General features: G+C 47.1%; 2 protein-coding genes across 4 annotated transcripts in view; one reads left to right on the top strand and one right to left on the bottom strand.

Annotated features, from left to right (window-relative positions):
• Positions 1 to 1,078: 1,078 nt before the first annotated feature.
• Positions 1,079 to 9,592, top strand: AKIP1 (A-kinase interacting protein 1). 3 transcript variants are annotated; one of them, XM_019656213.1, is made up of 6 exons: positions 1,079 to 1,152; positions 1,373 to 1,599; positions 3,000 to 3,080; positions 5,284 to 5,388; positions 6,714 to 6,785; positions 8,706 to 9,592. In XM_019656213.1, exons 1-6 carry the CDS (start codon positions 1,131 to 1,133, stop codon positions 8,847 to 8,849), a joined length of 651 nt encoding a protein of 216 aa, XP_019511758.1. In that variant the 5' UTR covers positions 1,079 to 1,130; the 3' UTR covers positions 8,850 to 9,592. The 3 variants fall into 3 exon arrangements, with proteins under 3 accessions (XP_019511758.1, XP_019511757.1, XP_019511760.1); XM_019656212.1 differs by having other exon boundaries at positions 1,108 to 1,152; positions 1,370 to 1,599; XM_019656215.1 differs by lacking the exon at positions 6,714 to 6,785 and having other exon boundaries at positions 1,108 to 1,152; positions 1,370 to 1,599.
• Positions 9,007 to 17,757, bottom strand: part of CUNH11orf16 (chromosome unknown C11orf16 homolog) — a 27,113-nt gene continuing 18,362 nt past the window's right edge. Inside the window, exons 3-7 of the mRNA XM_019656210.1 lie at positions 16,279 to 16,435; positions 14,378 to 14,609; positions 13,073 to 13,723; positions 10,001 to 10,221; positions 9,007 to 9,517 (exon numbers count right to left, since the gene is read on the bottom strand). Coding sequence (XP_019511755.1) covers positions 10,022 to 10,221; positions 13,073 to 13,723; positions 14,378 to 14,609; positions 16,279 to 16,435 — 1,240 coding nt within the window. The 3' untranslated portion in view covers positions 9,007 to 9,517; positions 10,001 to 10,021. The remainder of the gene's footprint in view (positions 9,518 to 10,000; positions 10,222 to 13,072; positions 13,724 to 14,377; positions 14,610 to 16,278; positions 16,436 to 17,757) is intronic.

Here is a 17,757-nt window from a genome sequence, read left to right as displayed (position 1 = left end):
AAGAAACTTACAGTCTAGGGAGGTTGGTACTATTGGTATCCCCAAATATAGAGATGAGGGAAAGCGAGGCTCAAAGAAGTTAAGTAATTTGTTTGCCCAGAATCATACGGCAAAAAAAAAGTGGCAGAGCCAGAATTCAAACCCACCACTCCAGCTGAGATTTTTACTCATGAGCAAAAGTGCATATGGAGGTTGTAGCTAATACATATCTGGTAGCTCAGACCTGCTAATCGAGTCATCTGCTGAGGAGCCTAGGTAAGCATCTGGTTTCCCTGTGTCCCTTATAGGACCCCCACTGTGCAGTGTCCCTTATAGTGGTCCCTCCTGAGCTTTCCTGCACGCAGGGTGGTGTAGACGAGTCACCAATTAGCAGCGAGACCTTGGGCTATATCTCCTATCAAATAACCGAATGGAGTGTTAGGTAACAGTGCACAATTCCTTTAAACGCGGTGCAACTATTCTTGAAAGCTGCGCTCAACCCCCCAGAAAAAAGGCCTCCATATATGTGTGAGTTCCTACTTTCCACTGGAGGGGTAAGGAAGCTGCCACTAGAAGATTACAAGAGACTCTACAAACAATTCGGGCGCTCCTCTAGCCCTCTGGGCCAGAAATACCTGCCTTCTGGCTAAGGGCTGCGCGTCCCGCCCGCCACAGCCTGCTGGCCACACAGAATCCCTTCAACAAACGCCACTTTGGCAGCCGCAATGTTTGGCCTATCCTAACCATCTGCTCAAATAAAAGTAGCGATATCACCAAATACTAACCAGGCAGAGAGAGGCACCCGGACGCACCTGTCTTATTCCCCACAATTTCTTAGCCCAACGGACCACCTCACTTGACACCAGGTTCATCACGTTAAGCGGAGGAGACTCCCTCCACCGCCCAGAACCCATCCGACTAAGCTGACTTGGCGGCCTCGCTGCGGGATGGGCTGGCTCCGCGCCCCACACGCCACCACACCAGGACAAGCCCCCTGCGCTCCGCCTTTCGCCTGGCAACCTGCACGTGGGAGCGGCGACGCGGACGCAGGAGGTGTGTCTAGCGAAGGATGTGCGCTCCGCCTCCCGCCCCCCTGCTGCGCCTGCTGCGCCTGCGTCTGGTGCTTCGGGTCCCGCCCGACCGCTGAGCGCATGCGCCTGAGAGGCTGGCTGGGTGAGGGTTCCCCCCAAGGAGGGCAGGGGGAGACGGAAATGGAAGGGGGTAACGCGCACCTGCTCGCCCCAGACCCAGCGGCCGCTGGAGAACGCGTTGAGGACCGTGTTGGGGGCGGTCATCGTTGGGGGAGGTTCAGATCCGGGCTCTGACCCGGAGGTGAAGCAGGGTCGCGGCGGCCCGCTGACCCGCCCCTATTTGTGTGTATGTGTCCAAGCAGGAGATATGGAGAACTGTTTGGCGGCTGCGGCGCTGAACGGGGTAGACCGACGTTCCCTGCAGCGCTCGGCTAGGCTGGGTCAAGAAGTGCTGGAGCGGGCCAAGAGGAGGGCGGTGGACTGGCATTCGCTGGAGCTTCCCAAAGGCAGCGAGGGGTTCATTTCCCGGGAGCAGCCCTACCAAGAAAAACGGCCCGCAGCCGGTCCCCAGCGCTTTCGGCCAGCAGAGGTGAGGGCGCCTGTGCAAAGGGACCAGCCCATTCATTCTCTCAGCGGGGCCTGCAGGACACCAGGGCATGCCACACAGAAGCACTTGAGGAATCCTGTCTTTGGTGGAAGCTGTGAAGTACCAGGACAGGGAACATAAAAGCACTTTGAAAACTCGTGACATGTGATAGATTCTTTTTGGGTATCTTTAGGATACCGCTAGTGCTCAGCCCTGGTTGGCTACTTTTAAAAAAATTCTTACATGCTACCATCTGATATTAGAGGAAAGCCGGCAAACCTATCTTTGTCCTGGACAAATTGCATGTCAATGTATTCCTTTTATAGTTGGAATTTTTTTCAGTAAGATCTTTTTTTTTTAAGATTTTATTGGGTAATCGGGGAAGGGGAACAGACAAGTTGCTGTCCTTTTGTTCTTCACTGGCCCATATTGGTGTTATAATTGTGCTCTTCTTGGGTGAGGCAGTCGCTTGCCGGCCATTGGCGGGCTGCTTATGTCCGCTCACAAAGCTCACGCCCACTGAGGGCCATCCCCAGTGCAGCGTACTCCGTCGTGGGCGACTCAGGGCAGCCCAGCTCCAGGTCGAGCTGTTATTCACCATCTTAGCCGTAGAGGGCACAGCATCACTGGGCCTCATGTGGGATCCGAACTGGGGCCCTGCTGCTCAGAGGGCGTCCCAAGCCAACTCCTAACCAACGTGCCACTCGGCCGGCCCTTCAATAAGATCTTTTTAAACTTGCAGAGCTTTTAGAAAAGTAAAAAGGAATCTAGTCCTGGGCTGGCCGAGTGGTGCATTGGTTAAGGGCTGGCTTGGGATGCCAGAGGGCCCCGGTTCGGAACCCACATATGAGGGCCAGTGACACTGCCCTCTATAGCTAAGATGTTGAACAACAGCTCAACCTGGAGCTGGGCTGCCGTGAGTTGCCAGCGACGGCGTAGGCTAGCCAGCAGCCAGCGTGAGCGGCCAGCAGCCGCAGTGAGCGGCCGTCCAGAAGCCCGCGACTGAGCTGCCTCGCCTGGGAAGAGCGCAATGATGGTGCCAACTTGGGCCAGTGAAACAACGTCCTCCACAACTAGACTGAAGAACTAAAGGACAGCAACTTGTCTGTTCCCCTTCCCCCAATTCCCCAGCGCTGTTCCCATCCGCCAATTCCCCAGTAAAAAAATCTTTAAAAAAAGGAATCTAAGGGCCGGCTGAGTGGCTCAGTTGGTTAAGAGCTCGCTCAAGAGTTTGAGCTCTGAGCAACAGTGGTTCGAGTCAGCCCGAGCTGAGCAGCCGCGGAGCTGCCAACAGGTGGCAGGATGGCTCAGCTAAAAAAAAAAAGGAATCTATTCCCAAAATGACTCCATTCTCCGGTAGGGAATACCAGATCTCACCTGTGACTTGCTCTTTATTCAAATAGAGAGAAGAAAGACCCCCAACCCTCAGTGCTTCCTTCAGAACAATGGCTGAATTCATGGGTTACACTTCAAGTCAGTGTGGGGTAAGTTGGTGTAAGCCAAAGCTATGACCCTGCTCTGCCTGCTGATGGATCACAAAGTGGATCTTTGTATTAGGTTAGTGCAAAAGTAATCGCGGTTTTTGCCATTATTTGTAATAAAATTTACAACCTAATAAAATTTAGAGGCAATGGAGACTACCTGCTTACCCTGCCCTGCCTTCATGGGCAGATTGCAATCAGTCAAGGATTTAAAGCAGGTAATAAATCCAAGTTAGGATTCATTCAACACTCTGTAGGTGATATTGAGGATGATACTACCGTGAACAAGTCAGAAAAGGTCTCTGCCCTCACTATTGTTTTTCATACTGGGGGGCGGGGGGCTTATTGCTGAATTCCAAAACAATCATGTCCAGATATTAGGAGTTTTTAAAAAACTTTGAACTGCAGTAAGTTTTAAAAAAATCAGTAGGGTCCCTAAACTGGAACTGAGCTTCTGAGCCTCTGTTTTCAAAGAAAACAAAACTCCTGCGTTAGATCTTAACCTCTGTTTCAAGTCCCTGGTAATTAACGTAGGTTTAAGTATGTCCCTATGGGTTCCTATCGCTTGTTGGCCACAAAGGTGGTTGTGGGGAACAGGCAGCACCCTCATGGGAAGTGGTGTGGCTTAAGGGCAGGAGCAGCCTTCTAGGAATCAGACCCATGTTCTGCCACTTACTGGCTGTAATGCCTTAGACCAGTTAGTCTCTCTCAGCCTTCTCTTGCCCAAATGAAAATCTCAGAAGTTCTTTCCGGCTTTTACAGTCTGTTCCTTTGGTTTCCACTGAGAGATGAACACCAGAAAATTGTCATAAAACTGTAGCATGAGGGACTTCTGATTTTTTGGTACCATTCGTTGAAATGGGTGAACAAAGGTTTTAAAGACCCTCTTTTCAAAACCATATACTAAGGTCATCTTTAAGTACTTCAAGGGAATGTTGAAGGCAGGCCAGCCAAGGAAATCTCCTGCATGGGGGGTACTGTCTTCTAGGAATTACAACAGACTCTGGTCTCTTCCAGTCTTACATTTTGTGATTCTTAGGTGGTTGTAAGAATGCTGGTCTATAAGAGAGAAGGAAGAGAATAACTGTTTCTGTCCTACTTTTCAGTTTTATATATTAAGATTCCAAAAAAATCTCTAATCTGTCTACATTTTTTACAAAATCCCTGTGACTCCAAGAATAGGATTGCAACCAATGAGATATATAGTTCATAGAATATTTTTTTGTTCTTATTCTGTTAAATGGTTTTAGAAAAACTCATAACTTTGGCTGTACTGTAGAGTGATCAGCTTAAACATTTTGGTTCATGGTTCAGTAAAAGAAATATTTGTCTTTGGTTTGAGGTTTAGCAAATTGGTACTCTTCATTTTTGTTTTCAGTTCAAGTCTCCATTATAGAATGGAGCCTCAGAACCCCTCGGCTTTCCGAGATAGAATTAAGAACAGTGTTCTGAGTTTGCCTCCACAATTTTGAAGCAGCCACTAAAATACATCATTAGATCCATGTCCTGAAGTGCTTTCTCCAGTTTCTCATTCGTTTGAACACTGTCCCTATACTATGTTCAGAACAAACAGGCTTGTGGTGTCCTCATCATTAGTCATAATCAACAGCAAGTCCAAGGTTAACTTCCAGGGGGAGGAAGGAAGTAGACAAGAAAAATGGAACTGCTTTCTGATCCTGTGAATTATTCTCCTTAAACTAGAGACCTCTCCTTCCTCTCCTCCGCAGGGGAGAATGGCTGCATGCTATTGGGTTTATGCTACATTTCCTGTTGTACATCCAGATCCCAAGGAGATGCACCCCTCTCTTCCCTTGTCCTTGTCTGAGACTTAGACACTAAACATGGAACTGTTCATCAGAACTTATCATGAGAGGAGATGAAAGGACATGTGTACTTGACATTGGGGTGCAGATATGAAAGTTATTTAACCTGGCAGAGAGCATGGCTCTGCCTAGCTTTAGTTGGCCAGCGTTCTTGCCCTGCAGAGGCAGCAGATGGCAGCAAAGTAATGCCCAATGAAGTTTCCTTCTCTGCAGCCACTACATGGGCTCAGATGTGTTACATGACTTCAGAGGCCTGTCGAGAGGGCAGGTGATTTACCCTCACTCTCTCGCCTCCCTTCTTAACCATACTGTACCCAAGTAAGTGTTTAGAAAATGTAACCAGACTATTTGGCTACCAAACATCTTTCATATTACTTCTCTAGAAATATTATTCATCTGTGCTAGAGGAAGGAGGGGCAACCCACGTCTATCGTTACCACAGAGGGAAGTCGGAGCTCCGCTTGTGCCCGGACATAAGGAACGGTCAGGTATGTACCTCAGCTGCCCTGTGCTGTGCCCTCAGCCTCAGACCCCATTTTCCGGAGCTCCTGCTGGATCTGTATTACTGGATGCCTGCGTGACTCAGCATTACTGTGCTCAACGGAAATGTATCAGCCCGCAGCCTCAGAGAATTTACAGCAGTGAATATGAAATAGGAGCTTGTCCAAAATGTGACTGATAAACCCCGGTAGGATCTTCCGCTGAACCTGCAATCCTGGGCCACATGGTTCTTGGGCAGGCTTAAAGAAAAGAGCTTCAGATATCCTATTCCACATCTAGCGAGAGGAAAGAGATTTTTCATAATCACGTATTCTACTCTAAGGCAGTGATACTTATCGTGTCTTTAGTAATCTTAAAATAGAGAGTGCAAGGAGAGGGTCTCTTTTAACAAAAATACTTTCCCTGAAGATAATAACTACAGGCATCTCATTACAAATGTACCTGTCTTTTACCGCATGTCATTCTGGAGAAGACAAAGGTTCTGCTTGTTGAACTGATTCTACAGAAATCCTTTGTTGTTGTTTTTGATGAGTTTTGTTTCTCTTTTTCTTTTTCCTTTTTTTCCTTTTTAAACTCCCCCAGTTGTACTCAAAGATAACAAATTTAAGTCCAGAGTCTAATCCACAAGTTGTGTTTCTGACTTCTCTGGCTTGTGGGTTTAGAGAAAGGATAGAAGAGTGGCCACAGGGATACGAGAGAGGGCTGGATGCACGCTGGAAGTCCTCCTTGTTTCCACAGTCTGGGCCCCTTTTCTGGCCTGGCCTGGGGCTCTCAAGTGAGCCTGACTCTAAGAGGGTTACATGCAGGCAAGCATCATCCCTCCCATTTCTTCCTGTAAAATGTAAGTTGGTGCCTCTAAGGAAAATGGACTTTATCAATTCAGTCTGTTCCCCTCTAATCCTCCCCCTCCTGGAAGAGCACAGCAGAGAATTCTGTTTTCTGAGCGCCTGTTAAATATTAGTCACTTTTGCACTTTAAATCGTCTCTACAGTCGCGTATTCCCGTGTTCTAGATGAGGAAACCAAGGCTTAGAGAAATTAATCTGTCCCTTTCTTTCAGTGAATAGTAGAGATAGGATTCAAACTCAGGTCTGTCTGACTCCAAAGCCCACGTAAGGATAAAAAGTAATCGTGATAAACATCTGACTAAGAATACCTCACAGAATTCACTAAAAGCCTTAATAACTTAGGTGACAACTTAGAAAAAAGTGACAAAACAATTGTTAGTTCCTAATAAAGTGGGAGAAAATTTCTCTTTACAAGCCAGAAGTCAGAGCTTGGGCGTTAAGCAACATGTCTACTTGTCTCTTCAGAGAACAGAAACACCCCTTGGTCTTGGAGGCATCTATCAAGCCGCAGAGTGTGCTCTAGAGGCATCCCGTCCTGTGAGTACAGAGGTCCGAGTGTCCCTGCACCGGCCTTCACCACTGCAATTCCATGAACCAGTTGACCTGGTTATTATAGGGCTCTTTGTACTGGATCTAGTATTTTTTAAGTTGGGATGTTTTTATCCCTGGGGGGAGTGTACAACATTTTGGTTCAGTGTAAAATTATGTTTTCTTGGTACCCTTCCTTCACTTGAAGCATCAGGGATGCTCTGTGCCTGAACTCATAGTTGTGGTTGGAAAGAATGTGAAGTATTCACATCTCAGTTCCTCCAGCTCAGCTGGGCTGGCGCGGGATCCTGCCTGAAATTCCACCATCTGTTCAAGCAGCAGAAGGGGCCTGACCCTCGTGATTACAAAGTGAAAACCATTACTGAAATTCTGAAACACATACATTTGGTTAGGTTGGGTTCCAAAACATTTTAAGGGATTTGTTCCCATTTTCCACAAATGTCTCTGTGTCAAAACATACAGGGATGAGTTTTTCATTTTTAGGATAAAGTACTCATTAGTTCATAAACTCAGGAAATCTTTTGGAACTTGGAAGGGCTGGAATTCTGAGGAAAGGAACGCCAGCATGTTGCTGCAATAATTTACTTAAATTTTGTTTGTGTACAGTGTGCTATTAGCTAGACTATACTGAAGTTAGTAGCAACCAAGAATATTCTGCTTCTAGTACAAATATAAGTTATTGGCTTAGATGCCTCGACACTTGCTGGATTTTGGGAATGCTTATCTTCCTGAAGCTCACGGTATAGGAATCACACATGCCAATCCTACCCGTGTTTCCTTGTAGTCACACAAATGCAGCATCCTTTGCTTTCTGTAATCCTGATACAGCTGTATTTTCTGAAACCTACTTTTGTTTATTTACATAGTTGATGACCAATAGTTGTGGTATTGTCACGTACATTCACATCCGTTAACCGATAATAGACCTCCAATTTTACAGTAACTGAATGTGAAAGGATATGGTATAAAGCATCTTTGGAAAAAAATTGGCTTAAGATCTGTAACGTGGAGAGGGAGAAAGTTTCATAAATATTATCATTTATCCTCCTAGTGGAATTTGCTGGCCAGTGGTTTGGTTTATTCCCCCCGGGTGTGGTGGTAGAAATGACAGCTTCTGCCTGTGGCTCCTTCTGAGCACTGAGTGAGCATGAGTGGTGTCCCAGCTGTGGGATAAGAGCTCAGGCCCTTAATAACAGGCTCTTCTGTGGTGTGCAACTTTGCTCTTTTGCCATTTGAACTTGAAACCCCTCCTCGGCTGCACACCTGCCATGACCCGCGTCCCTGCCGTGTATGAAGTCTACCACTGGAGGATGGTTTGCACTCAGTTCTGGACATAAATCTTTCCATGAACTCCAGCTTCCGATGTTTTGCACTATAAATGGATCCTACTCATAGTGTTCCAGCTTTAGGAGAAAAGAAATGTTTCATTGTCCCACTAATGAATTTATCAAAGCACGGTGAAAAAGAATGGTTCTCATCATTCCAAGGTGCCTTGCCATTACTGCTAATCAGTGCTAACCCGTGCCACTGTCTGCTTTTGATCCCTAAAACAATGTCATTAGCCTTTCCTTCTAACTAATTCTCATCTTTCTACTCCAACTAAAGTGTTCTTTTATGATCCTTCATGTTCCTATAACACTGGGACGTTTACAGTATTTTTACATACATGCTTATTTATGAGGTAGGTATTATCACAGTGTTAGAAATACGGAAACAAGCATAAAGAGAGGTTGACACTTACCTAAAGGATAGTCCTATTATGTGGCTGAGACTTGAAAGCAGGCCGTCCATCTCCCACGTTGGTACTGCATTCCAGCTGGCCTCTGGCACACACAAGTGGCCTGGTGCAGGTGCCCTCGGCATTGGAATATAAAATCTCTAAACTGCTAATCCCTGCTTTCCTTCCAGGCTGAGAACATCTCTAAGGACCTTTACATAGAAGTATATCCAGGGACCTATTCCGTCACTGTGGGTGCAAATGACTTAACCAAGAAGACTCAAGTGGTGGCAGTTGACTCAGGGCAAAGTGTGGACTTGGTTTTTCCTGTATGATGTTGACCGTCACATTACCTTTTTTTAAGTAGCAAGGAGAATAAAGCCACCATATGATTCTCTTAATATTTGCACATTAATCCTGCTTTTAGGGCTGACTGTAGAGGGTCCGCCTTCCTGGTAACCGGAGTTTGTCTCTTTCAGTGCCTATTTTCACTTGAAAGTATGAAAGTCCTCTCACCCTCTTTTGCCTGAAATAATGATGCTGTCTGAATAGTTTTTAATGCTGGTTTTCCAAGTAAAGGTTAATTATGATAATAAAAGGAACAATTTGGAAATAAAGAGAATTTCTTTTTATTGGTATTAAAAGCAATAAAATGTCATTCATGTACAACTGTAGGCTTTATGAAAAGATGGCAGAGAGGCTGTGGTCACATTAGCCCAAAGCAGGCTGACCACAACCTGTAGCTTCTGTGGAAAAGGCATCCTCAAGCTGATCTCACCAGACCCCTGGCAGGAGCCCTGGCCAGGGCCACTGCACGCCTGTGACCCGTCCGGCAGGTGCCTTCCTGCTGCCTATCTGCAGGGAAGTCTTAACGGGGTGAAGATGCTGCTGCTTATTTGACTATCATCTGTGGCCCACACTCCACCTCCTTCCACTGAAGAAGGCTCTGGCAGCCACTTTGTCACTCCTCCTCAGGTATTTACCACCACTACTCTTCAGCTTCCTGTAAGAGAAGGAAAACTCCTGAGAGTTACACTGACTGCAGTTGTAAGGATTAAAAGTCACTGATTTTAAGTCATTGATGTGTCCTAAACTTCTGTAGCCGGCACACCAACAGTAATGTTGCGTCTCTCAATTTAGTTGCCTGGTCATTCATCTCATTTTGAACATAAGAAGTCTTTCCTCAGAAGAGGCCAGAATTTCATACGATGAAACTGAAGTTGCAAGTAGAGCTGCATTAGCATTCCTAGTGAGGAACGGACTCCCATGGACATAGGGCCCAGTAAAGCAGACCCATTCCCATCACCGTCGGGTAGAGGGTCATTTAAATGGGGATCCCTTCTGAAATTGTATGCCTTATTGTGGATCTGTGCATTTTTCTGGGAAGGGGAGCTATGGGTTTTATTTTCAAGGAGTGTGACCCCAAAAGGTAGAAGAATCATGAAAGGAGTCCTTAAGAAGCCCCTTCCCAACCCTGCTGCGTTACCTAGATCCTTAGGCTGTTAGTCTAAGAGGAATTCGAGTCCCTCTGACATGCTGTAGCACACCAACTCAGTTTCCCGTGTTCAGCTTCCTCTGGCAGGATCTGTAGTGGCTTCCTGTTGGCTGCTTCCAGCACCAGCTCCTTGGTGCTCCCCACTACGACAGTGTGTTGTCTCTGTCGTTTGTTGCCTGTATCTTCTTTCCGGATATTGCAGCCTCTAGTTCCTAAACCCAAAATTCAATTAGGTTGGTTGACTATGCCACCATTTTGATGGGATTAGTCTCGATGTCTTAAGTACAGCATATCAACCATCAAAGAATCTCTTCACTACTTGTAAGCTCCTAGCACTGTTCTCTATTTTTAAAGAAGAAATAAAGTTTGTTAATCATTTCTGCCTATTATGCTTTTGAGAAAGATTATATCTGATCACCAGACTTGGAATTGGGTGGGAGAAGTTGTCAGACATATTTTTCAAAACAGTCAGCAGGGGAAGCAAAGGTAAGCAACCCCTACCAGTTGATGGAGTTAATAAAGCACCCTGATCACAGAGGAGAGAGTAAGCTGATGGAAAAACAAGTTTCAGAGGTTGAAGGAGGCAAAACAAAAATAATGGGAGATGTGACTTCCTGAGGAACAGGATATAATCGAAAAAGGAAGGACTACTTTAAAAGAAATCCATCCCCTCCTTGACTTTTAAAACTACAGATTGAATCTTGTTTCAGTGTAAGCAAGGGTGGAGAGCAACGTGGCTGGCTGCTGGCAGCCAACAATCGGGTCTCTCCAGGATGGCTAGGTTAGGATCACTGCCTGTCACTGAAAGTAACAAAAAATCAAGGCCTCCGAGAAGTGTGCAGGGCAGAGGGACACATACAGAGGATTGCTAAGAGGCAGAACCTAAGACTGACTGTCAAGCATCAGAACTTGATGGCTCTCCAGCACAATTAGGAGAAGCAAAGCAGCACATTTCCTTTAAAGGATACAAAATTGAGAGGGGAGAAAGGAAAGTTCTGGTGTTTGCCACTGTTTTCATGCCCTGGGCACACGCAGTTTTATGCGCATCATCATGACTGGTTGTGGCATGGAATACCCCATCTGTGACAAGGTCTGGGGGTGGCCCATTTCTCCACACCCTATCTTGGGAATGTTCTCCACAGCTTTGGGTGCAGGGTTGGGACCTGGCAGAGGGCAGGTCCACTAATTCTCATGGTTCAGCTCACAATTAACCTTTGCTTACAGCATAACAAGTGATCCAGTACCTAAAGGACAGCCAGGCCAAGTACCTGAAGATCCTACTCATATATTTCTCTTCATAACCAATTAGTTGAATTTATTTGGTGGTGGTGGTGGGGAACCTTTGCACTGGATCTGTTTAAATTTGGTGGTGGGGAGAGAGACAGAATGTACGAGTACGTGGCTGGGCAGTGGAGATAAAAGCAGTGTATGCTTAGGGCCAGGGACTTAATCAGTTTTGGAATGAGTCTATGAAGCAAGCCACAGCAGTGTGAGTGCAGCCTGACACCTGGGGCATGTCTGACCACCATGTGCCCTCTGGGTACCCCACTGGCGTTCCTCTCCCTGAGGCTGGGCCTGGGGCTATCTTGGCTGCTCCCCACAGACTCCTCTGTAGGGCCAGCTTTCCTACCTCCAGGCTGTGCTGAAGCAGGAGGCAGTAGAAGCTATGGAGAATTTAGCATGAAAACTCTAGATTTGGGCACCATTTTCTTTGTATTATCACTTGTTGGGAGAGCAGGTGTTGTAGAAACAGCTGTTTCCAAGTAGCTTCGCTAAGGCCTCCCAAGGCATCCCACTGTGAGATCCGAGTGACCATTTCACAGACACCCTGGAAACTTGCCCAGCCTTTAGATTTCCAATACAAAGTTTCCTCTCAGAGATGGGAGGAAGCGCTCAGCTGCTCATGGCTGGAGTCTTGTCCCTTTAGTTATTTCCCTGTCAGAGGTCAGAGAAAGATCCCACACCTTGAAAGCCAAGGAAGGCCTGGAACCCTCTTATAAAATACAACAGCAGCTGACTTCTATCCATCCCTACCAACCCAAAGCCCAGGCGTCCAGTGGAGGCAACTTAGCAAGTTTCTCATTTTAGAAACAGTTTCTCAACTTTCTGGAACTGAAGGCTAATACAGACCTTACCCCTGGGGCAAGATTGGAATCCTCATGGACTAAGAAGTCCTTCTGGCCAGGCAGCTGTCCTGGAAATAGGGCCTGGCTCCCGCCCCGCATGGACGCCAATGTGGGTGGTGCCTAGAGATCCCTAAGCCCTTAGCCATGCTATTCTTTAATGCTCATAACATCCCTGCCCCAGAGTGAACGTTCATTTAGTTCACTGGATGTTAAATGAGTGACTTCAGGACCTCAAGAATCTAGTTTAGGGCTGGGCTTATCCAAGCCACCTCTGTCACATAGCTCTGCCAGCTGACTTAGACTGATGCTCTTTCTGGGCTCCTCTGGGAATTTCGATAGGGCGGGCCTGAGGCATATCGGTGATATACTGCCCCTAACCCGATAAGGGCATGTCACATGGTTCTTAGCTCAAGTTAAAGAAGTTTGGGGATGGCAGCAGGGTGCTGACAATAACACGGCCTCCCCTCTGAGCTGTAAAGAGTGAGCAACCGTTATGCAGGGTACCGCTCCTGCCTGCTCTAACTAAGGGACCCATCTGGAGAGTAGGGCCTGATGACCAATGTTTAAAAACCAGTTTCTGTGCTTCTCAGGGCACTGAACACTCTATTTAATACCTGGAGGTAGTATGACTATTCCGCTAGAGAAAAATCAAGGCCTCTGAGAAAAAAGGGGCGGAGGAGCAGGTAAACAGACAATGGCAGTTACTCTGTCAGGAGAGACTAATGAAGGACGGACGGACAGTGGTTAAATAGGGATGCAAACCTTCGGCCCATCCTTTCTTGCTGGACCTTACGGCTTAAATGGAAACCTACCATTTCCCTCTTCTCACACACTCCCCTTCAACATGACCACACTCCTAAATGTAATTTCCAATCCCAGTTTAGCACATGGAGGGAAGGGAGCAGCGGCCTCAGCCCTGCCTTAGAAGAAAGTATACCTGACTTCCCAGGACGCGGCTCAGGCCCGTTGCTCCTCCAATACCTCCACTCAGGCTGGCAGAGGTCTCCCTGCCTCCTCAGAGACGTCCCAGGAAGCATGGGGTCCGTGTTGGCTGTGCTGTCCACCACCAGCCGCTGAGGGAAGCCCATCTCCAGATCCTTCTCCAAATCCTCCTCTTGAGAAGTGGAGGAGGAGGGACAAACAGCCATGGGAGCTTGCACTGTGGCTTCCTCCTCTTTAGGCCCCTCTAGGGGCAAAAGCTGTGCCACGGGCTTCAGCTCCACCTCTGGGTACCTTCTGGCTGTGGCCCCGGAGCTTCTGGTGAGAGGCCACCAGGTGGATCCAGCCAACGGGCAGCAGCAGAGACCGCCCTGGCACAGCAGCTGGCAGCAGACGTTGGGGTGGCAGGGAGGGCACAGGAACGGGGTGCCCAGTGGAAGCCCATAGGTGACACATCCAGTGACCGGCCCCAGCGGAGAGCAGCAAGGGGCCCAGAGGAGAGGACTGGGGTGCTCCCTGATGAAAGGGTTGTGCAGCCTTTCCACAGCCTTCTTCCAGACAGCTGGGGATACCCACCTGACCCCACCTAGAGGCACTGTAGCCATCTTGCCGTTCCAGAAGTGAACAGTAATTTCTTCTTCTTTTGATGCTACATAATAGAAAAGGGAAACATTTTGTTACAACTACCTCTTCTGTATCATGGGGTAAGAGCCTCCTATCCCCAAAAGCCTCAGCACAGCCCCTCTGCTCTGCCTACTGCGTGCATGCTTCTCCCTGGAGAACCTGCCAGAAACATCCCCTCACCTGCGCCATATCTATCACCGCTTCCCTTGCACTTGCACTCACACTCACATGCGGCTCCCTGTCTCAATTTTCATGTCAAAACCAAAATGCATCCTGAGGTGACAGAAGAAAAGGAGGAGCTTCCTTCTGTTACTCTTTGAATTACAATGATGCCAACTAGTTGGCCCTGCAGAAGGGGACTGTCCTAGTCTCTAGAGTTGGTGGGGGGACAGGTCATGAGTACTCGTGTGATTGACCCCAGGACAACCCCACTACAACATAGGCTAGCTAACCAACATATAGTAGTTTTAGGCTGTTTTACCCTGATGAAAAATATTTTATAACCTGAAAAATATGATTTGTATATCTGTTGCCACCCCCAGGACTAAGCTGCAAGTGAGGGGGTAAGGTTTTGGGATTTTTTTCTTAATGCCTCTAGGACCCCTAAGCTGTAGAGACCCCTTTGCTCCCTCTGGCCTGATCACCAGCCTGGCTCCTTCTGGGGAGCAGCTTTCCTTACCTCTCTGCGGTTCTCTCGCCTCCAAGCCTAAGACAGTGGCAGGACCATACCGCTGCTGGTCTGGCTCCCAGGGTGCCAGCACCTTGTCTCCAGGTTGCAGTGAGTATTGCGTGAATGGCGAGAACTGAATGACATCTTCTCCTAAGACCACACTCTGCCACTGGGCTGGCAGCTTTGGGCCTGTGACAAGGGGAGCATCAAATTCCACAAGAAGGGCCCCCTGCCTTTCCAGCTGTGGGAAAGAAAACACTCTGAATAAGACCTGGCATCAGGAAGGAAGTACCACAGGGAGCACCATGGTTCCCTAAAACCAGGCCCAGGGTCTTGCTGACAAACACTGAGGCCATTTAGAGAAGGGACAGGCCCGGTGCTGTGTAGAGCCGGCTGCAGCAGGGCCAGCCAGGTGGAGCAGATGCCCTCCCCTCTGCCTCCTCTTGCGTGGCTGACTCTTGTTTACCACGTCCTGCCTTTCCCTGCCCATTCTCTTCCTTTTCTTGCTTTGCTTTGCTCCTGTCTCTATTTTTGGTCTATAATCCCTGAGTTTTCTGGATCTTTCGCCAATGCACTCCCACTCCTCCCAGCACTTCCAACAAGTGTTGTCCCTGTATCCAGGACCAGCCAGGGATGCTCTATCTACAGGCCCACATGGCCAAGGAGTGGCTGTGGCATTAGGGCAGCCTCGGCACTGCCACTACATCTGTGAGGTGAGGTTTGGCCAAGCAACTGGAATGGCATAAAAGAGAGGGCAGGAGAAGTACTAAAGCTGATTAAAAGTACAAGCTTTGTAGAGAACTTGGTATGATTTTGAAGAGAAATAAAGTCTGGTTACTGATTACTTTCATCAAATTACTAGACAACCTATATTTAAGCAAAACTCTGCTAATATTTCCTTTGAATTCCCATATTAGTTACTTGAAAATGACAAAATGACTTGACTGGAAATTCTATAATTCCTTTATTTTTTAGAATTCACACTAGTCTTTCCTCCATGGATCCACATTCGCAAAGTCTGACTCTGAACAGAGAAAAATCACGAAGCAAGCAGCCACTGAAGTAAAGGCGGGGCTCCCAACATGGAGGGAGGACTGAGCTTCTGTGTGCACGGGCACACAGGTGTGAGCAGGCACACAGGTGAGGATGGGCACACAGGTGTGAGCAGGCACACAGGTGAGGATGGACACACACATTCTGCTCTTACCTTCTCGTGTCCGTTATTCGACACAGTGAATTTTCCTGAACAAAGTACTTTTACTGTACATTTTCTTTACTGTGTTGGATTTAATTGTGTCCCCCCAAATTCCTGTGTTGGAGTCCTAGCCCCTAGTACCTCAGAATGTGACCTTACTTGGGAATAGGGCGTTACAGATATACTTAGTTAAGATGAGCTCACACTGAGTATGACCAAGTAGGATGGGCCCCTAATCCAATAACTGATCTCCTTATAAAAGGTGGAAATTTGAACACAGACACGCACACAGGGAGACCACCATGTAAAGATGAGGCAGAAGTCAGCTCGATGCATCTACAAGGCAAATAACACCCAAGGTTGCCAGCAAACCCCCAGAAGTTAGGAAAGGCCTGAGAAACAGGTTCACCCTCAGAAAAACCTACCCCGCCAACACCTGGACTTCCAGCCTCCAGAACTGAGAGACAATGAATTTCTGTTGTTACCGAAGCCATTCCGTTTGTGCTGCTTTGTTACGCAGTTGTGTCTCCACAAACTAATACCCTCACTGGCATTACATTTTCCCCTGTACAGCCTGGCCATGGTGATCTGTGCTTCTCCAAGAAACTGAACTGCTGGGCACACACAGTGGAGGCACACACAGTGGAGGCATATCAAGTGTGACAGGGCCACCCAGAGGAGTGTGCCGGGGAGATGTGGGGAGTTAGAGACTTGCCTCTGGGGCAGCCTTTATCCGAGCCCAGTAATAAAAGCCATCTGGTTCCCTTCTTGCCAAGACCCATGTGTCAGCAGCACCTCTAACTCCTCCCAGCCAGCCAGGTCCCTGCCATGCTGGGTCTGCACTGTGGAGATACGGGTGATAACACGAACATCTGGAAAAAAGCAAATGGAATTAGGGGCTAGAGGAAATCAAGCCCTAAAACCATCATGAAACACATTTCACAGCTATATCTGAGCAGCACCACGGATGGGTCTGCCATACAAGGCTATGTGGAACACAAATGCACGTAAAAAGAGGCAATCTAGGATTCCGGTTAAGATAAGGTAAACTGTGCGAAGGGGCAGGTGGAGAGGACAGTGAAGGAAACCATTGTTTGAGAGTTGGGAATTGTCCCAAGGTTATCAAAATGTAATAAGCCTTGATATATTCAAGTCAATTAATACTGGTTCTGAGACTAGACAGCAGACCAGAAAAGAGTCCCGGGAAGGTAAAGCCAAAGGGGGTGAGATTCCAGGATGAGGCGTGGAGGCTCATCCAAATGATGCCAAAGGAGCAAAACTGTAAGGCCATGTGGTGCTGTGGGGTCAAAAGAAAGGAGGAAGTGTCTGAGCAGGGGAAGCACAGAGCAGCTGAATGAGGGGCTGTGGGGACCGGAAAAAAGNTCAACATCCTACCCCAAATACATTTGTTACAATTAATTAACCGATATTGACACATCATTATCATTCAAAATCCATAGTTTATATTAGGGTTCACTCTTGGTGTTGTACATCCTATGGGTTTTGACAAATATATAATGACATGTGCCAGCATTATAGTATCATACAGAATCGTTTTACTGCTCTAAAAAGCCTCTGAGTTCCACTTATTCATCCCTTCCCTGCGCCCAGTATCACTGATTTTTTTTTTTTTTACTGCCTCCATAGTTTTGCCTTTTCCAGAATGTCATATTATTGGAATCATACAGTATGGAGCCTTTTAAGGTTGGCTTCTTCACTTAGTAATATGCATTTAAGGTTCCTCCACTTATTTTCATGGCTTGATAGGTCATTTCTTTTCAGTACTGAATAATATTCCACTGTCTGGATGTACCACAGTTTACTTATTCATTCACCTACTGAAGGACATCATGGTTGTTTCCAAGTTTTGGCAATTATGAATAAAGCTGCTATAAGTATCCATGTGCAGGTTTTGATATGGACATAAAATTTCAACTAATTTAGGTAAATACCAAAGAGTATGATTGCTGATCTTTATAGTAAGGATGTGTTCAGTTTTGTAAGAAACCGCCAAAGTGTCTTCACAGTGTCCTGTGCCATTTGCATTCCCACCAACAATGAATGAGTTCCTGTTGCTCCACATCCACACCAACACTTGGTGGTGTTAGTGTTCCGGATTTTGGTTATTCTAATAGGTGTGTAGTGGTATCTTGTTTTAATTGGTATTTCCCTGATGATATATGACGTGGAGCAT

This window comes from Hipposideros armiger, unplaced genomic scaffold (genome assembly GCF_001890085.2).
Source record: "Hipposideros armiger isolate ML-2016 unplaced genomic scaffold, ASM189008v1 scaffold_256, whole genome shotgun sequence".
Classification (NCBI taxonomy): Eukaryota; Metazoa; Chordata; class Mammalia; order Chiroptera; family Hipposideridae; genus Hipposideros; species Hipposideros armiger.
This window is presented reverse-complemented; position numbering and strand designations above follow the sequence as displayed.